The 27,260-nt window shown below is 40.1% G+C and overlaps 1 protein-coding gene across 39 annotated transcripts in view; it reads right to left on the reverse strand.

The window, feature by feature from the left end:
* The window catches only part of LRRFIP1 (LRR binding FLII interacting protein 1), a 189,805-nt gene that overhangs the window by 68,121 nt on the left and 94,424 nt on the right, over positions 1–27,260 (reverse strand). For 14 of the 39 annotated variants that reach the window (XM_037913082.2, XM_043525774.1, XM_043525773.1 and 11 more), the window contains exons 2-6: positions 25,379–25,465; positions 11,350–11,367; positions 7,279–7,326; positions 4,534–4,578; positions 3,968–4,018 (exon numbers count right to left, since the gene is read on the reverse strand). In XM_037913082.2, the coding sequence (XP_037769010.1) occupies positions 3,968–4,018; positions 4,534–4,578; positions 7,279–7,326; positions 11,350–11,367; positions 25,379–25,465 (249 nt within the window). The remainder of the gene's footprint in view (positions 1–3,967; positions 4,019–4,533; positions 4,579–7,278; positions 7,327–11,349; positions 11,368–25,378; positions 25,466–27,260) is intronic. The other 25 variants (XM_037913083.2, XM_043525775.1, XM_043525767.1 and 22 more) reach the window with 4 other exon arrangements.

The raw sequence follows: 27,260 nt of genomic DNA on the forward strand, positions 1-27,260 counted from the left end.
TATTCTAAGTTTTTCTCCAACAAAAATCACTTAAGAGTAAAGCAAGCGTATGGGGCTTCCAGAATGATACGATAGGATACTTGGGCAGTTTTCATTGGTCTCAGAACAAATCACAGCAAAACATTCTTAGAGGAGAATATTCCAGGCGAAAAAACTCTGAGAAAGAAATTGCTGATTTTGGAAGACTGGGAGGTTTCACATGGTAATAACTTTTCTGACATTGCTCCACTGTTTGGAAACTTCCTGTCCAAAAGAGAAAGAACCAACCCTTCAAGAGAAAATTTGTAAATTCTACCCATCTTGTATGGTATTCCATGAGTGACCACACAGATATTTCAAGGAACTTCACAGGAAGCAAAACAGCTTCTTTTTGTAAGAAATTAAAAAATCTGTTTAACACCAAATCCAAATATGAAGATTTCCATAACACAAAATCCAAATATGAAGTTTTCTATAACAAGTAAACTTTGAAACAAAAGGTTTTCAAACAAATTCCACCTTTACTTACTGACAAAGACCAGAGTTCAGATTTCTCTGTGAATCTAATCTAGTTTCACACAAACTTAAATAGAGACAAGATATAGTTTCCTTGTTTCTAAAGTATCAGAGGGGTAGCCGTGTTAGTCTGGATCTGTAAAAGCAGCTTATTGACTAACAGACGTATTGGAGCATGAGCTTTCGTGGGGGAATACTCACTTCATCGGATATATTCACCCATGAAAGCTTATGCTCCAATATGTCTGTTAGTCTATAAGGTGCCACAGGACGCCTTGTTTCTAAAGTGTTCTTTATGTTAACAAGGCTTAGCAAAAGAAGCAGAGAACCCTGAACTCAGATCCTAGGAGGCCAGGTTTTCATTTCACTTTTATACATACATAAAAAAGCAAAACCAAAGACGCCTGAAAGAAGTTAACAGAAGCATAACTAAATGTCTACACAAACCACTTAAAGCATATTCACAATTTTGTCTTGTCAAGCAACTGTGAGCCAGGTATCAATCCTAAGAATATAATTAGTTGTATTTTGTTTCAGTGTGAATAAAATCATGTGCTTTAAACCAAGGCTATTAAGGGACAGACTTTGGCTCAGACTTATGAGCTAATATATCTACCTCCTGCTTTCCTTGGCCTGAAGTCACAATTGCCCCTGGGTCAGGGCAGGAAATTGCAGGGGTTTCTCATTCTTCAAGTGTTAAAATTTAGGGGTCAAACCTCCCTCAGTGTGTGTGCAAAACTCAAATATTTGGATTTAAGATCATTCATTGAGGAATGCCCCCCTTTTAACAGTTATACAGGAAATTAGGTGCAATACGTTAGGGATATTATGGCATAAAGTTTCTTCCACAAGACTCCATTAGACAAAGTTTTCTATCAAACAAGGACATTGCTCACAAACTTAACTAGTAAATATTTATGAGCTAGATCTTCAGCTGCTGCTAGTCACTGACTTCAGTGGCTACACCAGTTTGCACCAGATAGAGATCTGGCTCTTAAAACTGAAAGACTGTATGGTTAGTAGCATGGGAATACTGTTGGATATTAGGGACACTTATTTGCACTCCAGAGAGATTAGAAATCAGACATTTCTTTTGGGTGAGGAAATGCAGCCTGTGTAGTGAAATGCAAATTTTAATTACCAATGGCCATCAGAATAAAGTATATTAAGGTCTAATTGGGACCCTTATTCATAAGGATTTTGGAGATGATATTTCAGTCATTAATTTCCTTGCAGGCCATGAAAATACACTTATAGTCAGGACTGGATAAGCAGTTTAATTGAAAATTGCCCAGAACAAACTAAACTGAAACCTCAAGTGCTCTAGGAATGAAAGCATTTTTCCCTAATCAATTCCATGCACAATTTTATTAAAGTTTAATTCAACTAAAATCTAAAAAAAACCATTTTAATGTTCATATTTCTTAACCTTTTCCTCATCATTGAGGAAAACCCATCCATTATTCCTTTCTTGTTAGTGAAATAAAGAATGCAAGGTCATAAAGGTATCAAGCACATTCTAGTTATACTGTTTGGGAAAATTAAATTAATCCCCAATTCCAGGAGGTGGGAATGTTTCAGTAAAACCAATGTCATATCATGACAAGTATATAGATGTCACACAAAAAGGGAATGAGACACTCATAGTACAAGATCTACTGTATGTCCACTAAAAGATGGGAATTTAATTAGCAATCACTCATTCAATTTGTTTCCCCAGTGGTAGAATTTTAGGCCTTTTACATATAAATATAAAACTATTTAGAGGAAAATAAGACCATTCCATTCAACAGTTCCTCGGGATATTCCTCCAGAAAGAAAAAAAACATCAACTCTTAGTTGAGTAAATAATTACAGGATCTTCCAAGAGCTGCATGAAACCTCCCTGCAAATGGTAAAAGCTAGGATTAAGGATGTGGATCATTCTTTAAAATATATACTCTTAATTTGTCTGAGTTGAATAATCTATATCAGGGATTCTCAACCCTTTTTTCCCCCTGAGGCTCCCCACAACATGCTATAAAAACTCCACGGCCCCCCTGTACCATAACAACTATTTTTTCTCCAACATCAAGGGGTAGGAAGCAGGGCAATTGCCTGGGGCCCCACATCACAAAGGGCACCATGAAGCTAAGTTGCTCAGGCTTTGGCTTCAGCCCCAGGTGGTGGGGCTCAGGGCACCAGGCTGCAGTCCTGCGTGACAGGGCTTCAGCTTTCTGCCCTGGGCCCGAGTGAGTCTAAAGCCAGTCATGCTCGGCAGACCCCCTGAAACCTGCTGATGGGCTCCCAGGTCCCTGGTTGAGAACCACTGATCGATAGCAATCTTAAAGAGGTAAACTAATGCTATTGTTAACTGCATTAACATTCTGTCTGCATTAGAACAACAGAACTGGTTTAGGCACAAACGATTCTATGTGCCCACTCTTAATTCATGTTCCAAACTGTTGCAGTATTGCCCTATGTCAGTACTAGTACTGCTCTAGACCATATCAGTTGCAATGGCCTCTGAGTACCCATAGGCTACAGAATTTTAAGAGTTTTCAAAAGACAATCAGTGCACCATGGGACAGTAGCAGGAGAGACTCTCTCAACCATGTGCGCTATTATGAGAGCTAATTTGGTCCACCCTGGAATTAAAATGGTGCACACTGGAATGGTACAGAGTGAAGCAGTTCAATGTACCTACATGTATACTGGTTGGAGCTATTTTGTATGTGACAAAGTGTTTTTCAGATACACTAGGAAGATATTACCGTTCTTAAATGGTAAATTTATCTCATATAGATTGGACCTAAGTGACCGTGAGCTCCTGTGCCCAGTGATCCTTCCTTAGTGCCCAGTCTCATTTCTGGGAGGAGACAGGCTCCAAACATCTCAATAATGCCAGCTTTGAGGAAGAAGTCACCTGGATCCCCAAGCTATTTAAAAAGACCAGCTAAGAACGGTATTAATACTGGTTCACAGGAACACTGAACTGATGTGCTTTCCATCAGCTGATTTACATTTAGTTTCTAAACTGTGACCCCTCACCCCTAACACCCAACGGAGTGAACGCTGCATCATTTCTCAGATTGCTCCATATGGTCACTAATGCTGGAACAGCTTAAAAAGATCCATGCAAGAGGAAATTCTGTAGACCCACATCTTGACTAAATACCTCCCCCAGTGATTAGCGAAGAGAGCATTCAGCAGAAAAAAAATCTCTACGCAATTTTATACTTTACTTATATTCATATTTACAATTTAATGTCTATGAAACTGACACACCTATCCAGTTCTCCTTGGACGAAGGAACTGTTGGCTTCAATGTAGGCCTCAAGTATAAGGCTATAATGTAGAAAACTGGGAGGTTTGGGAGAGAAGAAATTATCAGAGCTCTCTCTGGAAAGGGTACAGAGAAACTTTTGCAAGATGTGGGAGAACAGCAACATCAATAAAAAAAATCATGCACGTAATTGTACAAGTTACTAACCCTCAGGCTTCCACGGCTACCCACTGACATGCGCTCATCTTCATCTGAAGCCTATTGAAGAGAAAGTGTAGGAGACAAGAAACAATTAAAAGAATACAGGTAACAAGCAATGAAACAAGTACCGATAGAATCAATTAACAGAAGCCAGAGGGAGGAAAAGATTTTGTGCTAAACTCCTTAAAAAAGGCTTGCCCAGTACATGTTTCATTTATATTAGACAACAAACATAAGAGTAAATATAACAGAGCCACGTCAAACATTGGACCATTTTCAGGCAATACAAAGGAAGTTCTAAAGCATTCCCCTACAGGCTGAACAGGTTAGGAGCTTGTACAACTCCTCTTTGTGCCATGTCTGACTCATGCAAAACAAACAGGTTCATTGTTCACTTATGCAAAAGAGTTGGATTTTAATTTGCAAAAACTCACCAGAATTCTTTGCAGAGAGGCATGAAGTCTTGCACAAAATTAACAGTAAATACATTTGTTTTTAAAAGACACACTGCCAGCGTGCTGCAAGTGACGTATGTAAATATGTATGAAGAATGCACAAAAGAAAATACTAACCGAGGCATTTCTTCTGGATCTACGAGAATAACGCTCACTGTCTTCCTATCAAAGCAGCAGAGAAAATAAGAGTGAAATGTTGAAAGGACAGAAATAGTAAAACAAAGCCTTCAGTTAGAAAAAATGAAACCTCAGTGTTAAGAAGGAAGCTGGATTTAGCAAGGTTTAATCTGATGATAGATGATGTACTATGGCAACTGAGGAAAAAAATTAGAACTTGCTATTTCCCTATACCTGTCCTCCTTCCTTCATCCCAGCCCATTCTTCACTACTATACATTTCTAAAATACAATGGCAAGTTATATGCATTGTTTTCTTTAGCCATGTTGGTCCCAGGATATGAGAGTGACAAGGTGGGTGAGGTAATATCTTTTAGTTGGACCAACTTCTGTTGGTGAAAGATACAAGCATACGTGTCGACTTTCTAACGTGCCCGGGGTTGCTCCCCTCCAGCTCTGCCTCAGGCCCCACCTCTACTCCACCCCTTCCCAAAGGCCCCATCCCTGCCCTGCCTCTTCCTGCCCCCGCTCCCCCTAGCACTCTGCCTGCCTCCCAATGCCTCCTGCCCGCGACAGGAGGGAGAGGTGCTGATCAGCGGGGCCACCGGCCAGTGGGAGGCACTGGGGGGGAGGGAAAGAGCTGATAGGGTGGTTGCTGGTGGGTGCTCTGCACCCACCTTTTTTTTTCTCCCCGTGCGTGTTCCAGCCCTGGAGCACCCATGTAGTCAGTGCCTATGGAGACAACCTTTAGAGCTCCCCAGGGACCCTAAGAAGAGCTTGAAAGCTTGTCTCTCTTATTAATACCTAGACATTCACAGTGCAAACACACTGATTAAGACAGTTAAATGTACTACCCTAGTGGGTCTGAGAGCCTGTAGCTAAAAGAAAGCTTTCTAGTCTATAGTTCCCTCAGAAAGAAGTCTTCTTCAATTTGAATGGCATTCTCTACCCTCTAAAAATGAGAAGGCAATCCACCTTTTAATGTGGATTTGACTGAAACACATGGCCTTTGCTAACAAGCTAAAAGAATCTATATCCTACTTCCAGTAACTGGGCTGTATTATACATTGCTTTGTATGGGAACTTGGAACACTGACAATGTAGTAGGATGCACTAAATTTCAACAAAAATGGTTTTAACACTATTTAGCAATGGCTAAAAAGTAGAATGAAAAATAAATGTACGTGTTATACAACTATATTTGCCACAGGCGAGTTGTTTAAATTTGTTGGTTTTCAAGCAAGGTTCAATATTCTGTGGTTAGCGCTCTGCCCAATAAAACTAGGCTCTGGATTTGGGAAGCACTAGAGATAGTGAGCTCTCGCTCTCTCTGTGGAGAGCATGCAAGGTTTTGAAGTGACAAAGGCTGACTTGTGAGCTCTCAAGGGAGTATCATCAGGTTTGGCAGGTGGGTCTTGCTCACATGCTCATACTGATCACCATTTTCAGGGTGATGAAGTAACTTCCTCCAGGTCAGAGAGACAGGGACCTTGTTTTTGTTTTCGCCTCTGCCTCTCTGCAACATGGGGTAGGGGTCACCTGCTAGGATCCTCTGGGTATAACTAAGGCTACATCTACATCTAGAAACTTCAAAGCGCTGCTGCAAAGTGTGAGTGTGTGAGCGCTTTGAAATGTGAGTGTGTGAGCGCTTTGAAGTGTGAGTGTGGTCATGCCAGCGCTCCTGGTAATCCAGCAGACTCTCCCAGCGCTCCTGGTAATCCACGTCCATGAGGAGAATAGCTCCAAGCACTGGGAGCACAGCTCCCAGAGCTCGGAGCCTGTCCACACTAGTGCTTTAAAGCACTCAAACTTGCTAAGCTCAGGGGATGATTTTTCACACCCCTGAGCCAGCAAGTTAGAGCGTTATAAAATTAAAGTGTAGACAAGCCCACACTAAATCAATTCCCTGCATTTGCCAAGGCCTTGGGCACTGCTGCACCTCAGACCCTTCTATTCTCTGCCTGTGGCACACAATAGTTTAGTCTCCTGAGGGCTGTAATATTTGAATCTAATCCGGGTCAGTAGGTTCAACACAGGGGTAATGGGGTGGGGTTTAGTGGCCTGTAATGAGCAGGAGACCAGACTAAGTGATCTGGTGGTCCCTTTTGTCCTCAAACTCAATGAGGAACCTCACCTAGTCTGGATGGTAAATCACCTTGACAATGGTGGGAGTGTAATCCAAGAAAGCGTGTGGCTGGGGGGACAGGGGAAATGGATCAGGATTCCAGGAATCAAGCCAACAATTTCCAGACACTAACTCATGTTACCAGGTCGGGATACCCAAAAAGACCAGCCTGGGAACAACAGCCCTGCCTCCAGTCCCTAACTAGTGAATGGCTTTATAAACTAAGTATCAAAGAATAATTTCTTTTTAAAAACTGAAATAAATACATTTGAAACCAAATCTGGTCTGTTTTAGCAATTGTTTTAGTTATCAGAAAAAAAAACAACTTTTTTCCAGGTCTAAAGCGAATTTTTGTGTGTGCTTTTAAATCAAGAAATCCATTTTTAGCAACTATTTCAATCTTATGTTATGACCATCCTATATATTAGACCCTTCAAACTGACTACAAACAAAAATACAAGTAAGCAATACTCTAGATGCAAAGTTCAAAACAGTCTTCATAAGACTGGAAACTGATTCTTCAAATATAGCAATATACCTGTCCCATGGAATCTCAAAAATTGTAAGCTGTACAAGATTTCAATGGTAAAATTATTTTTAGCTTTGTTGGTCAAGGCCTACCATCCACTGCTCGATGTCACCCCACTTTGTATCCAGACCATAATATTTCTATAGACAGAAAAGGGAAAAACAGAATTCAGATGAGACAGATAAGCACTGAACTTTGAGACGTGCATTGCCATGGTTCTGCCGAGCTCCACAGTCAGTCTCTCACACTGAAACACGCATGCTCAAGGATTAGACAAACACGCCAGTGCAAAGCTGAAAATTGCAGAGTGTGACTCAGCTCCTTGATGCCACTGTGAAAAGCAGCGCATGCCTGAAACAAGTTTCCTTATAAAGAAAAAAAGTGTTTTGCTTTGTTTTTAAATCAGACAATCATGGGCAAAGGAGTGAGAAAGGATGTAATGAGCCTTGGGTTCCTGACCCAGTTCAGTCAAGACTTGTTACAAGGGGACTGTACATAACACTTTCAGGATGAAAAGTTCCATCAAACCATGGATTTGTACACTTGGAAGGAGGACAAAGTGATTAAAATAGAGTTAATCTCCATGTACTCCTATGAAAACGAACAATTCTTAAAAGATCTTTTTCAAAATGTGAATAGGCTTTTCCACAACTTCCATCATCATGAAAGTGGTACAAAATCATGAATGGCAAGAGGTTACACATTATAAGGAACCTGCAGTACAGTTTAGGATGTGCAGAACCACAAAAGGTGGAGGGTAAGGTCTGGAAAGCCCACACCCACTCAGTACCAAATAACACATGTACATTCCAGGAAGAAAGCCTTCAGTTTCTTGGTTCATATTTTCTTTGCATAACAACTCTGGAGTAACCCTACTGATTTTGTGATTGGATTAGACAAGAAGTGCTTTAGAGTTCAGTCAACTAACATTTCAGGTTTTTTCTTCACATATAAACACTGTATTTTAAAAGCTCTCTTTTGGGGGGTTAATGAAAGTCTACTTAACACAAAATAGTATGACAAACTTTGTGAAAGTTATGAAAATTGAAAAATTACTGCTATAAAGAAGAATCACTGGAAACAAGGAGTAATTAATTCGTATTTAGGAGGAAGATGTACATCAGAACAATTTATTTGACTAATATTCTCCTCAAAAGGATTCATATTATTGTAAATAAGCCCACATCTAATCTTTGCCTGTACCTGCATTGTTGGTAGTGCCTTTGAGAGGGAGACAGGGAATTGTTTTTAAAAGCATGGCTTCCTATTTTGTTTAGATCTCATAACATTTAAGTTAAACATTCAAGAACTGGAAGTCTTTATGGTATAACTCAGTGTTTAGCATCAACTCAATTGCAACAGTTTCATTCACCTTACTTCCTAAAGCAATCTGCATATGAGAAAACTTGGGAAAGAGACATTTGTTGGCTTTCCTTGTCTAATTCTGTCAGATTACAAACATCTCGCCTAATTAGGCCTTCAAACCAAAGGGGGTGATCTGGCGAGCCCCCTGGAAGGAGAAAAGCAGTGCTTTACAAAGGAGATCATAAACATGACTACTCAGCTTGGAGAATCGGGCAGACAAAAACCACATGATTAACTTGATAGATACCACTGGCTTGGAGGAACAATTGAGAATAGGTGGATGGATGCTTACTGCAGTCTTATACAAGTATGAAAAATATTAGAATATAAGCTTCCAAAAGCAGTCACTGTCATTTAAATAAAACATTTTTAAAATAATTAAAAATAAGAGCATTTATTTAGTGCTTTATATGTTTAAAGCACTATGCAATAGTGTTTCTACAACAAAGAAAAAGACTCTTATTCAGCAAGGTAATTTACTTGCATGTTGAAAATTCAGCAAGTAAGTTATTGCTTCTCTTTTCCACAAAGCATTTAAGCATGGGCTCAGAAACCTCTTGCAATGTTCAGACACTGCTTAGCCATAAAGAAATAAGAATCCAAAGTGTACTTCAAGGTAGGGCTTAATTCATTTCATTTGTACTATTTCTTGTTCTTTCTTCAGCAACTGACCATAGTTCCATGCTTTAAGCATCTCATCACAAGTGCTGAGGTAGAAATGGAATATGACAACCTACCCCAAAATTAAATATAATGGAAGGTCCCAATCCTGTAAATAAATGCACTGATTTAGACAACTGCAGAGTCCTGTTTGGTAAAACTTATAAATTTTGCTTTGTAATATTCAGGACAGGTAAACTGATTAAAATACACATTTTCTCCAAAACAATTTGCTTGCAATTTTGTCTGGTAACCAGATTGATTTAAATTATGTAATTCAAACTTAAAGATTCCATGAAAATAAAATACAAGCCATTGTGTTTGCATAGGAAGCTTCTATAAATAAAATTAACAATATGCTCAATGTTTTGTGAACCATGCTTTCTGCACATTTCTGAATTCAGTCTTGTGAACAAGGCCAAGGAGATATCCATAGAAGATTTCAATGTTTCTCAAATTTACCTCCTGGCAGTTTACAGTTCTCCTTTGTGCCTTCCCTTCCTCTACCCACCTAAAGCTACAAGGTTTAATACCACTGATGAAAGAAAGGCTACTGAGTGCCTTAGAGGTTCTAGTCTTTAATTTATAAAATGCTCTGACATAAACAGGATCACCTCATATTGACTGAAAATATTCAGTAGTCTTTTAAATATGTAAAAGTATCAGACATTTGACAAACCAACTACATCAAGTCTCTTTCTCAAAGTATTCAAAGTTGACTATTATCTAGTTTCCCTGCAGATTTCTCTTACAAATGGTAAGTAATTCTAGGACACTTTCAGGAAGAAAAATTATGTTTACTCATTCATTTGATCTTTTTAGTTAGTATGCTATTGCAAGCTTCAAGTGCTGTTCTAGTCAGAAAAGTGACATTAAATAGCATTGCAAGGTTCCAGTTTTAACATCTGCCAGTGATTCCAGATCAAATTTACTCCATTTATAAGAGTTAGGAAAAACTAACTGGCACATTTTTAAACACTAAAGATGGGATTTGAAAGTTAAACCAGGTAGTTCCTGGTTCATGTAGTAATGATTCTGAAGGTCAAATTTTATCTTGTCCTAGCTGCACAATCAGAATGCCTCTAATATGGATGTATGTATGTAGTGTAACTAAGTGTTAATATGATCCCATAATTGAGACTTACTTAACAAATCTGCTGACGTGCAGGCAGAAACCAAATTCAACTTGCTCTCCCAAAACAGAGTTGGTTCGGCAAGGATAAAGGAGATTAAAATTTATTTTTTGTCACTGAAGTAATCAAGCTATTACTCTGAACAGATAGCAGATCATTTCAATAAAAAAGTGTCTGTTTTACATACTCACTTTTCAGAGTATAACAGCACTTTCAAAACTCTACACTACATGGTCAGCCAGTGAAACATGCAACAAAGGATAGGTCAAAGCACACCAGAGTTTGATTTTCAGAAGACACTTACGGTTCAGCGAAAGGTAAGAGGCTCAGAAGGATCATTTATTAAATAAGGTGGATGACAGCAGGTTTATATAGTCTTGGATTTCCTTCTTCTCCCACATACCATGATAACAAAGTATTTTTTTAAAACAATTTTTCCGTTAAGGTGCTACATGGTTCATGCACAGCAAGTATTGTACAGCTTGAGATTTTGACATAACATGAAGACTTGCTGATGATCCGTTACTACCATTATAAACATTAAAAATTGTAATTTTTGCATTCATTCCACAAACTGCTGTACAGTTTATGACACATGAAGCCACCACACAGTTTCACATTATGCCTGATTTGCCAGATTAATTTTTCGCTGACTACACTGATCATTTACATGAAAATCAGTGGGAGGGAATAACCTGAAATTATGAGATGTGAGCTAGAAAGATACTGCGGTCAAAAAGAGCGTGTTTGACAGGGGAGAGGGTTGTTTTAAAATGTTTGACTAAGCACATTTTCTTGACTACCAGCAGAACTCTCAGAGCTGGGGTGAAGGAGGGACAGTTAGGGTATGGAGACCACATAATAGTTAGGGATAGTTACACACAGAAAAAACCTGCTGTGTACCATGCGTTCTTGAAGGGTTTTATTTCTGAAATGGTATCAAGGCCCCTGATGTGACAAAGAAATGCATGCAAATCATAATGCAAGAGACCAGACAAACCCTACCTTTTGGACCTGATAGATCTACAGGAAAAAGGGGAAGAGGAAAGAAATTGGGAAAGAAAAAATGCTTGTATGAATAAATTAATAAATAGCCATACAATTTTAGAACCTATTGTAAAAGGAAAAGGTTGTTTATACAGTACATACAGTAAAGTGTGAATACAGAAATAAGCCATAATTGAAATCCAGGAAACCTTTGTAAAATTAAACTTCCCTGCTTTCTCTCTCCAACCCCCCCTCATATTGAGCTTAATCAAATTATGCTATTCCTGATTTTAGACCCACTTGATACTATAATACAGAAACAGATGTAGCTGCATGTTAACATGTAAAAACATTTCTCAAGCTTTACACTGAGTCTGTGGCATCGAGGCAGGTTTGCAGTCTTTCTGAACAGTGACTGTAGAACAAATGTCCAAAAAACTAGCATTGTTCCCGGACTGATGGGAAATGGCATAATGAGCAGCAAAAGCGTGTACCCTAATGACCATAATTCTGTTTTGCAAATGTCTCCAATAAGTACTTGTGCTAGGAAAGCTGCTGAAGCCACTTGCACTGTGGTCGAATGAGCTGATACTGTAGGGGTAGTGTGACATTAGCTAACTAGCAGCACAAACAAATGCAAGAGAAAATCCAGAAGGAAGTCCAGCGTGGAAACCAGTTTGCTTTTCACGCTGTCCACAATCACAACAAATAACTGTGTAAAGGGTCTGGTGCAGTCCAAGTAGAAGGCCAAAGCTCTTCTCATATCCAATGAATGAAACTTCTGCTCATCTGTAGGCACATGAGGCTTCTGGAAAAATGTTGGCAAATAAATTGCCTGATGAATGTAGAAATTGAAAACTACCTTTGTCAAGAATTTTGGGCGACGGTGGAGGTAAACCTTATTCTTATGAAAAACCATGTAAAGAGGTTCTGAAACCAAGGCTCCCAACTTACCCACACTCTTGGCTGAGGTTATTGCACCAAAAACACCATTTTCATAGAGAAGTGGAGTAGGGGGCAAGTCATAAGAAGTTCAAAGGAAGGCCCCATTAATTTTGTTAGCATGAGATTGAGATCCCATGGGGTTCTTGTACTGGAAGAAAATAACCTATCCAACCATTTTAGAAATCAGAGCGTAAATCTTTTTTCCAGCTCCATAACTACTCACTGCAGAGTGGAACGTTACAATCACAAATGTACTTTAATGAGAACTGTCAAGGCATTACTGTTGCAGGTGCCAAAATGTGGTTAATGGAAGCCTGCCCTGGAGAGAGACTTCTCTGCCGAGACCTGATAAAACAGCATTTCTATTTGGCCAGGTAAGTATGCCTTGTTCAAGGTTTTCTGCTGTTCAGAAACACCTCCTGAACGTTTTTCAAGTAAGTCATTTCTAGTGCGGCTAGCCATGAAGCGTCCACACCGTCAAGCTGATGGCCTGCAGATTGGAATGGAGCAGACGGTCATAGTCCTGAGAAATCAGGTCTGAATCTAATGGGAGCAGTAGAAGAGGCCTCACTAACAATGCTAACAGGGTTCAGAACCAGTGTTGCTGAGGCCACACTGGTGCTATTGGTATGAGGCAAGCATGATCTTGCTTGGCCTTGAATATGACTCTGGGTAGTAATGTTATCAGAGTAAAGGCATACGCAGGGTTCATGAGAGCAGGACAGAGTCCATCAAAGACCTAAGGCTGTGACCCCTCTGGGAGTAGAACAGATGGCATTTTCTGTTGACCTTTGTTGTGAACAGGTGCACTTGCAGAGTTTCCCGCAGCTAGAAGGTAGACCTGCTCATGTCTGGATGTAGTGACCATTCATAGGGAGGAAAGAAGGACCCGCTCAAGGACCTGCCAATGTGTTCTGCTCTCCTGGGAGGTAAGCAAGTTTGAGGTGAATGGAGTTGGGTATGCAGAGGTCCAGAGCAGAATTGCCTCCTGGCACTGTTGGGAGGAATACGCCCCTCCCTGTCTGTTTATATAAAACATTTTCTATATTGGCTGTTAACACTAACAGATTTTTTCCTGGAATACGTGCACAGAAGGCTAAGCAGGCCAGACAAATAGCATGTAGTTCCCTGATGTTTATGAGTACTCAGATCATGCAACGACCACAACCTTGAGTTTGTAGGGTTTCAGTATGTGGCCTCCAAGCCAGGGACGATACCTCCATGACCAAAATGAGTGTTGGTTATAGAGAAACGAAGGGAACTCCTGCACAAATGTTCGAGGTCCACCAGTCTAGACAGGACAAAATTACCTTTGAAATGCAAATGACTGTCTAGACAATGACGAGAGGAAGCATACACTGACGCTAACCATCCTTGAAACCTTCTGATATGTACTCTGGCTTGTTGCACCATAGAAGTATATGCTGCCATGTGCCACAGAAGTTTGAGGCAAACATGCACTGTGTTCCATTTGCATCAAACCTGAGGAAGTTGCACTGGTCTATATGGATCGCTATATGGAACATCCTTTAAGTTGAGGACAGAATACCAGTCGCCCTGTTCCAGGGAAGGAATGATGGAAACTAGGGTAACTATGCAGAACTTCATTTTTTTTCCAGGTACTTGTTTAACTCTCTTAGATCTCAAATAGTTGTCAGACCATATTTTGCTTTGCGAATAAAGAAATAGCAGGAATAAAAACCTTTCCTCTTGAAGAATACAAGAACTTTCTCTATTGCTCCTGCTATAAGGAGATTCTGGACTGCCCGCTGAAGAATGGTCTTGTGAGAATGGCCCCTTAAGAGGGAGGGGAAGAGGAGATAGAAGTAAATTGAAAGGAATATCCCAGCTCCATCATGCTTAGGACCCACTGATCCAATGTGATGGGAGTCCAAGCATGGAGGAAGCAGGATAAATGACTGACAAAAGGAACAGGTAGGAATATATTTACCTGTACACTGCTCTCTAAAAAGGCCATCAAAATGCATGTTCTGCTGGTCAAGAGGAATCTGATGTTGCAGATGAAGGGGGCAGTGATCACCGCCTGTAATTCCTGTCCCCTTTTCTCAGGGGATATTGAGGCAGAGGTATAAAGCTCTGATATCTGTAAGCCTACAGTGGCTGGAATTGCTTCCTCTTCATTGCCAGTGTTTACATTCCAAGGGACTTCATTGTTGCCCTGGAATCTTGTGAGCTATGCAGTCTATCATCTGTCTTTTCTGAAAAGAGGGATGGACCCTCAAATGGTAAAACCTGGATGGTCTGATGTACTTCAGGAAGGAGACCAGAAGACTGCAGCCACAAACACCACCTCACAGAAATAGCGGATGCCATGGAATGAGCTGCAGAATCTGCTGCATCCAAACTGTACTGAAGAGCAATCCTTGCCACCACCTTACTCTCTAGCATGAGAGTGAACTCCTGCCTGGAGTACTCTGGTAGCCTGTCTTTAAAATGTATGATCTCTTCCCACAGGGCAAAGTCATAGCAACTAAGGAAAACTCGCTGGTTAGAAAATCGTAGCTGTAGACCTCCTGTCAAATAAAAGTTTACAACCAACCAGGTCTAGCCTCTTTGATTCCTTACTATTCAGCACCGACATTTGGTAACCCTGCCTCTCCTGCTCACTAGCTGCTGCCACCACCAAAAAGCTGGGGGTGGGTGAGAGTAGATATGGTCAAAGCCCTTAAGAGGGACATAGTATCTCATCTCTGCCCATTGTGCCATAGGCAGGACAGAAGGCGAGGTCTGCCAAAGCATTTTAACTGGCTTCAGAATTGCTTCATTAACCGTAAGTGCCACTCTGGAGGTTCCCACAGAAGCTAAAATGTCCACTAGCCTGTGAGATCTCTCACAAACCTCTTCCGCTTGAATATCTAAAACCAAGGGCACCCTTTTAAGCAGTTTTTGGTGAGCTTTGTAATCCTCTGGTGGAAAATCGCTCACTATCTTTACTGCTTCATCTCATGATGAGGAAGAGGACGCACCAGGACACTGAGGCAATGGCTGGTCTGCCTCTTGCGGTGGAGAAGCTGTCTGAGCAGCTTCTAGTTGATCGGTACCTGTACCGGTACCAGGCATTGGAGAACATTGTCTGTGGCGCTCCTCAAGGAAGTCAACTCAGATGGACGAGAAGTCCTAGCTGGGGGGAGGGAAATCCCAGGGTGTCCAGAATGGCCACTGATGTGGTAGTGGAGGGCCCCCGGTTGCACACACCATTGCAATGTCCCCACTGTTGGGACCTCCATGGACCCCAGGGCTCTGATGGAGGGTAACCTTCCTGTCTGTTGTGGGACACAAAAGACCCCACTTCCGAATCTGACTAAGACAACTGAGTCCAGAGAGAACAGTGGAGCAGAACCTGTGTCAATAGGAGACAGGTAACCCAAACCCAGCGATGGTGGCACTGTGGATATTAATGGTGGCTTGCCCCACGAATGTGCCAGCCTTCTAGGTACTGGAAGTGGCTTCGGTTCACATGCTTGTTGCCCAAAGTTGTCTGGAGCAAATCCAACAGAAATTTATAGATGTATATACGGGTTTTGTTACAATCTCAGTGAGCGAAGGATGGAATTCAAATCTGATCCAAATGGGCAAGTCTAGCAAATATTTTAACAACCAATGCTTCAATAAGTCTAATATTTAGGAGGTATCTGGAATGTGGGTTCTGGAATATGGGTAGCAGGAGAGCCTCTAGGTAGGAAATGAATTATAATATTCCACAGCTCATTTAGACTGAGCAAAAATGCTTATTAAACTCTAGACTTCCACTTCTCTCGTATTTACAGTTGCCTTTCACTGTATCCACCTGGCAAAAATACATCACAAAAAGCAGGTTAGGTGTAGGAGGTATTGGTCTTATTTAGCCTGTTTTTCTCTCTCCCTGCTTGTACCTATTTTCTTGTACCTATCTGTGTCTCACCTTCATTCTTCAGAACCTTTTACTGTGTGTGGGCTGCTGAGAAAAAGGTGAAGTTTGCACTGGGCTCTGGCAGCATTCACAAATGGGTCCATTCTGGTGTCTGACAGATGTTCCACAATTTGGAGACAGTGCAGAGAAACTTTTGCCTCTGGGTCCTAAAATAGTCACACTTAGATTAGAAAAGTTTGTGTGCTCAATGAATACAGCGTTTTGCCGATAGAGAGGTGGCCTCAGAGTCTGGACCCAGTTTATTAATGGCATTGATGATTAGGTCAAGGGCCTTGATTTGGACCCAGATGTTAATGTCGGGGGGGGGGGGGGGGGGGGAGAGAACAGTAGCGCGCACAGTGTAATGATGTAATGTGCTGTCAACAGCTAGCCTGGATCAAGAAGTGGGCTGCTACATTTTATAAAAATGGGATTTTTGATTAACCATTAACATTAACTTGCAGGAGTTACAGTAGTTCATTTTTGAGGTGAAAATGCATGGATTAGGGTGGTTACATCCAGGTCTGACAGAAATAGGTACACTCTCCAACCAGAGTTAATAGGCAATTTCTAGCTGAGAACAGAAATTTTGTGTTAAGGTCTCAATCTTTTCAACCATCATATCATACAATCTGAAATTAACAAAACATGGTGGACCCTACAGAGCCCTCACTCCTCAACATTAGTGGGAACTCCTCCACACTGACAACATGGAAAGTTATCATATAACTAAAAGACTAGGTCCCAACTAAAAATAAAGTAGAATAAAGTCTTCCGTACTGAAAGCCATACTTCAACACACCAATATTAACTAATAAATCTTTCAAAAAGCCCTCCTGAATTTCTAATAAAGTAGTGGAAAGAGACTGCTTTGTAAATTAAGATTAATCCTCCCGCATCCAATTTATCCTTAAAACAGAGAGTAGGTTTATCACAATTTAGAGCCTTTTGGGTGCTCTGCAGCAAGCCCAAACATTAATTTATATAGTAAGAAAATGACTTCTTCCTGGGAAAGATTAAACAAAAGGAATAAATGTCGACCATAATGAGTAGCATAATCAATAACTATCCATTACTTTTACTTTTAAACAAAGAGGGATATCCTATTGCAGCTATATAATCAAAGATTTTTCTTCTTCTATCAATAGATCTGTAAGCAGTCAGGACTCTAGTATTTACAATATTTCAATACAGAAAAAAAATCTACTTTATTATTTCCCACAGTGCTAATAGTGGCTTGGTTACTGCAACACCTAAAATAAATGTACCATTTAACATGAACGGTACATGTTTGCTACTACACAAAAATGATCAAATTAATAAATCCTGGGGCAGAAAAAAGGTAAGCACTATTGTCAAGATGGAAGGTCTATGAGTGATGCAGTATTAATGCACATATAACCTTCATGTCTTCCCCCTTCAATCCTTCCGTGAATCATAGTACCTGTTTTTAGCTGCTGTGCAGTCTCAAAACTGGATACAGGCCAATCTTCATACAGGAACAGCAGTTTCTCTCCCATAGATAAGTGGAAAACAAATTCCAGCCAAAACTTCCCTGCCCTCCAGGACAAGCCAGCAGGAGTTTTGTTTCCTTGTCGGTCTCTCACTGCCTGTTAGCCATCTAAGGCTGGGAAGGTATCACACAGAATCCTAGTTACCCAGTGTCAGATCTGGGTCAGCAGGTCACATGACCTACAGACATTAAATCCAAGCAAGGAAAGAAAGTGTCCTAATTCTCACTCAGTAGGGGATTAATGGAAATGAATTACAATTGCAAGCCTTTCACCTTTATTAACTTAATTTATTTACAAAAATACATCTTGAAGGAACAGTTAGGAAAGGACACTATAGAAACGTTTATATCAGTATTTTGTTGTAGCTAGTAAATATATTTTCCTCCTCCTTTGGCTTTGTCTGTGCAGTGAGAAAAGAAAGTCCTGCAGCCAAAGATAGCAATGACGGTATTTTTTGTAACACTACCCCCTCACTTGGACTGTAATGGCAGCAGTAGAGTGAGTCAAAGGCAAGCGGATTGTTGATGTGTACAGCTCTCTGCTGTGTCAGACGACACGTAGGGATTTTCTGCTGAGGATTAGAAAGAGTGGGATGAGATTACCATTTTCTTTTCACTTCAGACAATACTATCAATTTAAACAGTGGTATCTAGGTGTATGCCCTAGAAAAAAGCAACACATTTAAAGTCTTGTCAGCGGAGAAACCAGACTGTGCCTCTATGTAAAACACATCTCAGCATTCTACAGTAACTATTCACAAAACTGCACACTTTACATTATGTTAATGTCTTGTATCACTACTGCAGAATATTGTATTTCTTAAATAAGAGATAAGAATTTAATTTATTCTACAGCCCCAGAAAAATTTTAGAAAAAGATTCTGCTCTCAGTTACATCCTGCTAATCGCTCTGATTTACGCACTTCCCTGTTCAGAAAAACTGAGCTGTATATTCAGGAATTCCTTCTGCTTTACAGAAATTGTTATTGTTGTACTGATTAAAAACAGGAGCCTGAACATATGCAGTCATTTTTCCCATTAAGGAACATAAGAATACAGTGCCCTGGAGGTAGACAGTAACGCTACAACCAACGGCAGAGTTTGTATGAATGATGCCAACATAGTGCGAGAGAAGACTGAGCCTTGGTCTACACTACCAACTTATATGAGTATAACTACCTTGCTCTAGAGGTATAGACAGTGCTATGTCGACTGGAGGGCTTCTCCCATTGACATACCTACTGCCTCTCAGGGACGTGCAGTATCTACACCGACAGGAGAAGCTCTCCCGTTGGTGTAGGTAGTGTCTTCACTGAGCGCTACAGCCACACAGCTGCAGCACTGTAAGTGTAGACAAGCCCTTAGGGTCTACCACTGCTTCAGCTCCTGCTGAGTAAAGCAGTTTAGAAAGGGTTTAGGGAGGGTGAAAAACAATGGTTGCCTGTTATGAATACTTAATATAACCAATTATGTTGGCATCTGCCACAGATGAGGGCTCTTTATCTACCTCCCATGGCCCCAGGGATGAAATTATATTGGTCCCTAGACTAAGAACTGGGGATCCTTTACCTCTCCTCTGAACCAAAAAGAAACAACTAAATGTGGGAAATATTACAAAAAGCAAAAGAAATTCATATAAATCTATTACTCCCCACTGGACTGTTACTGCCCAATGCCTAACCCCTCCAACTTCAAAAGCCTTATACAGCCCATGCTGCTGAAGGACAATCATTTTTCTTCTGTTTCTGGGGCAATAATTCTGCCTCGGCTGAGAAGAGTGGCCACAAATAAATTCATTACTTCATCAAGATTAGGTGGCTGGATCAAAATGCAAGTTGGAGTCAAAATGAATCGTGAAACACTGATGCAATGAAGTGTTGTAGCGGTGACTTCTTTGATAAGAGCAGCTTTACATTCAGTCCTTTCCAAAGGTGTCTCCTTTGAACCATAAACCTACAGCAGAGAACCATGGGCATAGTTTGGGTGGAAGTAGGGTGGGTTCTGCTCCCCCCTCAAATGGCAAGCCTCGGGCAGCCGCGGAATTAGGCCCCCACTATCATGGGCAGCCCCATCAGCCTGACTGGTATTTCCCCCCAAATACAGAAGTCAAACTATGCTTATGCAGAGAACTAGTATGCTGCAATAGAAAGAAACCATTTCCAGGACATGTTTTAATGTACATAATCAAAATCTGTTTTACCCTTAATTAAGAACAGAAAAAAGAAATTACTGTGTAGGAATAGGAATTTGAAAAGTATGTTTACACTGTAGAACATGATAGGTTGGAACTTCACAGGATTATACTGTTCTCCTTTTCTAAGTGACAAAGATTTACAAGAGTGTTATATTTCTACATTAAACATAATCTTGTGAGTATAACCTCTAGATCCTTATTTTATTTTTGCCCTCTTCATCACTCACAGGTTTGCCACATACCCCTCACAAAGGCTAGCACCTGTGTTACTTGGACCATGCACTCCAGGATAGGTCCATTTTTTCCTAAACAATAACTCAAGATCAGAAGGTTGTTTTTTCTTTTAAAAGATATTCTCCAGGGGCTCTCTCAATCACCTAGGACTCAAAATGGTTTATACAAAGATTCTAGCCAAGGGATGGCAAAAGTGTTACCTTAGGAACCTTTAATCCTAGGCTTCGCACTCTTGACATCTACTTGAGTTTTTTTAAAAACAAACACAAAAAACAAAGGTATATGCCAGGCCCATTCCCAAATCATGCCATCCCCAAAACATTTTTCAGTGATCTGTACCTCCCTTTTCCACTAGGATGTAAAAGGGTCCATGAGGTTACAAGCAAGACATACCTAAAAGTGTGTGTGCAATGAATTTAGTACCATAAGCATTGTATATTACACACAATGCACAACCAACCTGTAGAACTCACTGCCGTGGGACGTTGTGGTGGCCAAAAGTATAACTGGATTCAGAAAAGAATTGGGTTAAGTTACTTGCGGATAGGTCCATCAATGGCTATTAGCCAAGATGATCAGGGTCACAACAATATGCTCATAGCAGTCTTACACCTCTGACCACCAGAAGCTGGGAATGGAAGACAGGAGCAGATCATTCCATAACTGCCCGGTTCTGTACACTCTCCCTGAAGCTCTGATACAGAGCACTCCAGGAGACAGAATACTGGGCAAGATGGACCATGGTCTGACCTAGGCAGCTCTTATGTTCTTACATATTGTACGAATGGGTTCAGTTTCTGATTTCCTCAACCCAAATGAGAGGAAGTTTATTTTATACATCATAGAAGCAGAGTGCTCCAAATGGATTTGATCCTAAACTTTCGAGATTATAGAACTATCATACTTTAAACTCATGATATATGTAATTTCACACACACACACCCTTCCCTTGTTAAAATATTGCTGCTCTCTGGTACATCAAAAATCTGCAGTTTGGCTGGATCATGCCCTGCTCCATCACTTTGTCCATTCTCTCTGCCTCTGGTTGGTGGCTTACCCAGTGCTCAGCTAATTAGACATCCTGGCCTCGTATTTTTGGGTTGGTGATGGTCAGAGTTCATGTCTAAGATGCACCATTTATAGAATTGTTTTATTCCCATTAGCCATCCTTTCATGTATGCATTCCCTTTCAAAAGTTTATCAAGGAAATGTCTAAATTGTCCTTATATTTAAGGAACAATTTGTGGTCTGTGTTCCATATGGCACGGATGTGTGGTTTATCGAGCTGTTCAGACACTGACTATGCAATCTCTACATTTCCAGTTCAAATTGGTTCTGTTTTGCATTGTGCTGGCATTTCTCTCAGAGTTCCAGTCAACTTGTTTCTTCAGTCCTTGTGGACACCCCATTCTTAATGTTCTAGACATGTTCTCCTCCAATTGCCTGGCTTTCTTTCTTTATCCCCCTCTTCACTCCCTAAACCTGGATTACTAGCTGGCACCAGCTGTAATTGGTAAATTCCTTCTCCATTCTCTGCTGCTAAGAATCCATACAACTCTTCTGGTGCCACTGTGCTCCCAGCTTCCCAGACAGAGCTTTGTTCAATTGCTCATTATCACAATAGAAATTTCTCTTTGATTAACTTTACTAATTGCTTCTCCAAAGACTAAAAGCAACTTGTATTTTTCCCCAAAAATAACAGAAAAACTCATTTGCTATTTTTTTTGGACTCAGTCTTCTTGACATATCAGCATATCACAGACCCTGGTTCTTGTGTCCAGCTTGACCCAGCTTGAAGCCCTGTTACATTTTTCAGGGATTTTTTTTTAAAAAAAAGATACCTGACTTCCTGTCATATGAGACAACCACCTTGCTCCTCCCCCGAAACATGCTGGTCCATTCCCCTTGTCTCATGCCATGCCATGCCCACTCACTTTACCCCCAAAATTAGCCAAACCCTGTTCTAGCCTCATCACTCCAAGTGGAGAGATTCTGCCCTTTTTTCTTTTCTATCTGCCACAGTTGTGAATGTTAAATTGCCCCACTGGAGGGGTCAATGGGAGCTGAACTCAGGTCTGCTTTTAAAAGACAGTTTACATAATTCTTAACATTAATTCTACTCTACTGCAAACATTAATCATTGGCACATTAATCAGTAGGCTGTTGTGCAGTTACAATGGTTTCTAGTGGAATTATTGTACAATTATTTTGTAGTTCTCACTAAAGTAACTTGGTAAATAATTTATCATTACTGCACACAGAAAATTCTGGAATCATCAGGAGGAGCTACAAAATAAAACAGTGTTGTATACGGAGCCAAATGATCTTAACCCACACAAGCAACAATGAGCATGCCCCAAGTAAGGTGCAATATATATTATGGTTCACACATTCCTTTAAAAGAAAAAGAAACTGCAGATGGAAGAATGTACTAAAAAAGGATATTTTTAGCCTCTAGGAATTTGTAACTATACACCAATTTTTGCCCTCAATTGTATCCATGGAATGCAAGTAAATTCTGCCAAAAGAGAGGTTCGAATTTGGCCCTCCACCATTTATTTCTCCCATGTACTGATCAGCTTTGGCTCCAGGCTCTACATATGGGTAGGCTGAAGAACATGGTTACACAATATGTTTTAATAGTCAGCTCTTGTAATAAAAATGCATAGCTCATTCTGCATGTAATAAAATTCAAACTAAGGATTAAGATAGATATTATTTATACTAAGCTTTTATACAGCAAATTTCCTACACTGATATTAAAGTATGTTACACAGAGATCTCAGTTTTATCTCTGTGAAGCAAATATCCCCACTTAACAAGTAGGGACAATGAAGCAAAAGTTGAGAGACTTCACTAATGTTATGCGCTAGTTGGATGAATTAGGAACAAAAGCTAGGGGGACCAATTTCCAGTCCAATTCAAACCACGCTGCCTCCCTGTGACTGAAAGTGATGCGGTCATTTTTGTAAGGCTAAAAAAAGTTACTTAGCTTGCAGTGAGAACATCTGGAAGGTTTTAACTTAAGGACTCTAACAATGTACATATTTTCTTAGCTGATCCATGCTGCTTAAGCACATCTCTCAGGACATGTGCACTGCTTTAAGCATGAGAAAGTGCATACACATGCACTAATTGATTGGTTCTTAACTGTTATAAATGCTTCCATCAAAACCTTCTACAGTAAATAAAATGAGTGGTTTTGAGTCAGTTATTCAGCATGGCAGCGGTGTGAATTTTACTGCTTTACTGCATGTAGCTCAGGGACAGATTAGATTTTTTCCTTTCTCTTCATAAAAGAGGTCAAATGCCCTTCTGACTACTGATGTTACTAAGTGTTCTCATCCAAGGTTTAAATGCTAAGAAATCTCCTGGCTGGTGATTTCTTAATATATGCTACAGCAATGCCTTCTGATCTTCTAACATCTGTAAGACACTCTTGTCAATGAAAAACTGCATCTGTAGCCACTCCCTCCAGCTCTGCCCTCTCATGGGCCTGGGAATGAGATATCTGAAAGGTTTTTCTGAATACTGAGCATGCAAAATATAAAATAAACATGCAGAACATACATACTACTATGCATTTTATCCCACTGAGCATTACAAAGTATATAGTAGGTGTATGTTTAGTTACATTTGTGGCAATTTTGGAAGATTTTTAGAGGACTTTTATATACCGTACGAAGTTTTTCCAAAAAGTTTCATTTCAGTAGGTTTTCATTTATTAGCTACAAGGAAATGGAGCAAAGTCTCTTGAGAGATAGCTGTTTATGTTTTGATAGCTATCTGAAGTCTGCTAAGTTGCAATTTACCAGTTTGCTGTTGGTAGTATCCGGTTTTAGTCTAACAGAGAAAAAAGAGGTAATCAACTGCCTTGTAATTACTATGAAATTGGAAGGTAATATCATTATCAGCTGCTTTAATGTCTATGTGCATTTGCTATCTGACCAGTGTCATCATAATTGTTTACCATGGATTCTTCTAATGCTGTTTAGGAAATCCTATTACTCATGACTTAGGCACTGCAGGGGGCTCTACAATATAAATACACTGCCAGCCATGAAAACCTTTCGGCTTTGGCTGAGGCTGCAAAAGAACATTCCATTCAATCATAAGAAGCAACTGTAGTCGTAAAAGACTCTTCTTCAAGCAACATCCTTCTCAGCTAGTGATCTCTCTCCAGCAGCTGTTTCCCAATCTTCCTTTGTTATATCCCTAACATCCCTATCCTCTTGTATTTGTTAGAAGAATCAATTCTTATAACAGCACCCATAGGAACATTTGCCTAGTTCATTACATGTGTGTGCCTACTGCAAACACAGGGTGCATAAGCTTATCTGGACAGCACTATCTTGAAAATTCTAGTAACTGATCCAGATGTTTGTTCCAGACAGTGCCCTGTCAGTCCTCTTCTAGCTTTTGTTCCCCCAAGATGAAAATATTGATTTCAATTACTCAATATGGGAGGGAGAGTTTGGTATTTAGTACACCTCTTGACCTGTCAGATTCAACAGGAGCAGAACAAGTCTCTCTAGGCCTGTAAAACTGTTAACATATTGGAGACTAGAGATTTTATTTTAACATACCCCCATGCACAACTTCATTTGGCTGGCAGTAGAAAAAAGGCCAATCTTGTAAGGTGTAGGAGAGACTTGGCTGGTAGTAAAGAGGAACAATTTATCATGAGGGGAGAGTGACATTTTCATGAGCTCAGTTTTCTACAGTCAGCAGTTGTGCCAATGGTGACCTTACTCTGAGATTATCATCATTCTTAAAAAGACAGGTGTAATCCACACAAGGTCAATGTCACAGTCATACAGCTTGGTTTACTTTACTGCAAGGATGATTAACTAATGACCCATCAGTACTAATTTTGCAAGAGCTACAAACCACAGAGATACGAGTCTCCTCTATACTTACAAAATGGTTTTCTAACCAATTGCTAAAAAAAGCAACGAAGTTTATATTATAAACAAAAAATATCCAACACTAGTTACAAATCAGTCACATATTCTCCAGTTATAATTACACTGGCTGATGAGGAACAAATACACTGCTGCTGCACAGTCCCTGCATTTTCAGACCATTTTTATCCACAATCTTAGTACCAGTACCATTTACCCCTCAGAGGCCCAACTAGGGCTATTAGTATTTCAGCTAACAGAAGATTAACTAGTAATTCCAGGACCTTAGAGCCTATTCTGAGGGAGGTAGAGAGGATCAAAACACCCACTGAAAACTTCAAACGTACCTCCTTCTGCTGCCTCTCAAGTTCTTTCATTCGGATCTCCCGTGCCTCAGCTCGTGCGGCTCGCTTTGCTGCAAGCCGTGCTTCAGCCTGTGAAAAGAAGTATAATAAAACAATGTAACAGATGCCAGAGAATTTAACTTGAAGCACTTCTGCTAACTAGCACATGCAATGAAGACTAGATTCAGTAAGACTTTACTTGTAGTGACAAATGAGTTCTTACAGATGTATGTAATGGCCCTACCTTCCATAACAGCTTGTTATGCTTCATAAGTAGATAACATCTTCATGCAGGCATTTATCTATCGTTATCACTTGTATTCAAAAGCTTTTCTGTGCTCTCATTTAAAGAAAAGACTATCATATTTGTATGAATATGTACAGAGGAAACATTTATATTAACAAAAGGTGGTAACTGGGCTCTGTCAAAATGTGTATGTTTATTTTTAAACACTTAAGTAACAGAAGCTCTGAAGAAAGAGAGGCATGATAGTATACACTTACTATTTTAGGCTGGTCATACTTATCTTTATCCCCATAATTAGATAACATGCTCACTGTCAAAAAGCATCAAAAATCTGTTTTCTCTTAATCTGATGTATGCACCTGCATACATGAGCACAGGAGTGGACTATGCATGATCTGCATGTGTGCATGCTGCACAATGGAGACTAAAATTATTGAAGGGCATTGGTAAACCTACGAAAATCCACTTCAGCTTGGTTAGATTAAAATATCCAAATGTTCTGCCTCATATCCAAAACCTCCGGTCTGGAAATCTGTCAAGAACAGGCCTTGAGAGATTTCTAACACTTCATTTCAGCAGATTTGGAAATGACAAAATACCCTCTAGAGTGACATTTTGTTGTTCTTATAATCCCAGACAAAAGCTGGAAGGAGAAAGTAAAGTGAAGAAAGTCTACAATTAGCTTAATTAGCTTTTCAAACCTCAGAATGGGCAAAAGCTCCACTCAATTTTCCCCTGAAGATTTAAGTGGTTCACTCAGCTTTAGTTAGAATATGACCCAGAGCAGAGAAAGTGAAAGTGATGCTCTAAATCATGGTCACTACACATTTACACACAACTGCCCTCCACTTTTCACCCCACTGGAATCTCCAGCTAGATGCAGGACAAGTGAAGTGCACTGATAGTGAGAATTCCAGCTTTCACCAGAATTCCTATACTATAGGGAAGCATCAATCCTCCTTAGGAAGTATACTCACCATTCAAAATAGAAGAGAAAGAGGCCCCCAACAAGATAAGAAGAAGAAAGGTTCACCCAACATTAAGGTATTACCTGAGAATTAAGCAAATCTTACCTCTAACTGAAATTATTTTGGCAAGAGTAGCCACTGAACTGATCCATGCCAGCTAATGAGTTCAAGCAATTGCTTCTAACAGTCAGTAAAATCTAGAATAGACTGCATAGACGGCACAGAAATACACAGAAAAAAGTTCAGTCAAGCGTAAGGACTTTTATTATGTGTCTTATTAGCAAACTCCTTTCCTCCATTTCTGAGGAAGTAAACCATCTCAATTTCACAGCATTACATCCATGATAACCCACATAGTCGGAATTGAAACTTGAGTTTAGTACATTTAACTGAGTAGAGTTGGTATCTTTATGTCTTCGCAACACAGCCACCTCTGAACTGTAAATAACTGTAAATTATCAATACTGTAAATAAGAACAATTACTGCTCCTAAGAAAAGTAAATTAAGTCCCTTTTTCCCCCAACCCCTTGCTACACATACACACACACACACAGCAGGAAAGGCAAATTAGAGATTTCTCTCAGGGGAGATTGGTGTCTTTTTTAAATTAAGGTGTTTGAGTTCTAAGATAATGTCGAGCTTTGCCATGGAAGAATAAAGTGCAAATAT

This window comes from Chelonia mydas, chromosome 11 (genome assembly GCF_015237465.2).
Source record: "Chelonia mydas isolate rCheMyd1 chromosome 11, rCheMyd1.pri.v2, whole genome shotgun sequence".
In the NCBI taxonomy this organism is placed as follows: Eukaryota; Metazoa; Chordata; order Testudines; family Cheloniidae; genus Chelonia; species Chelonia mydas.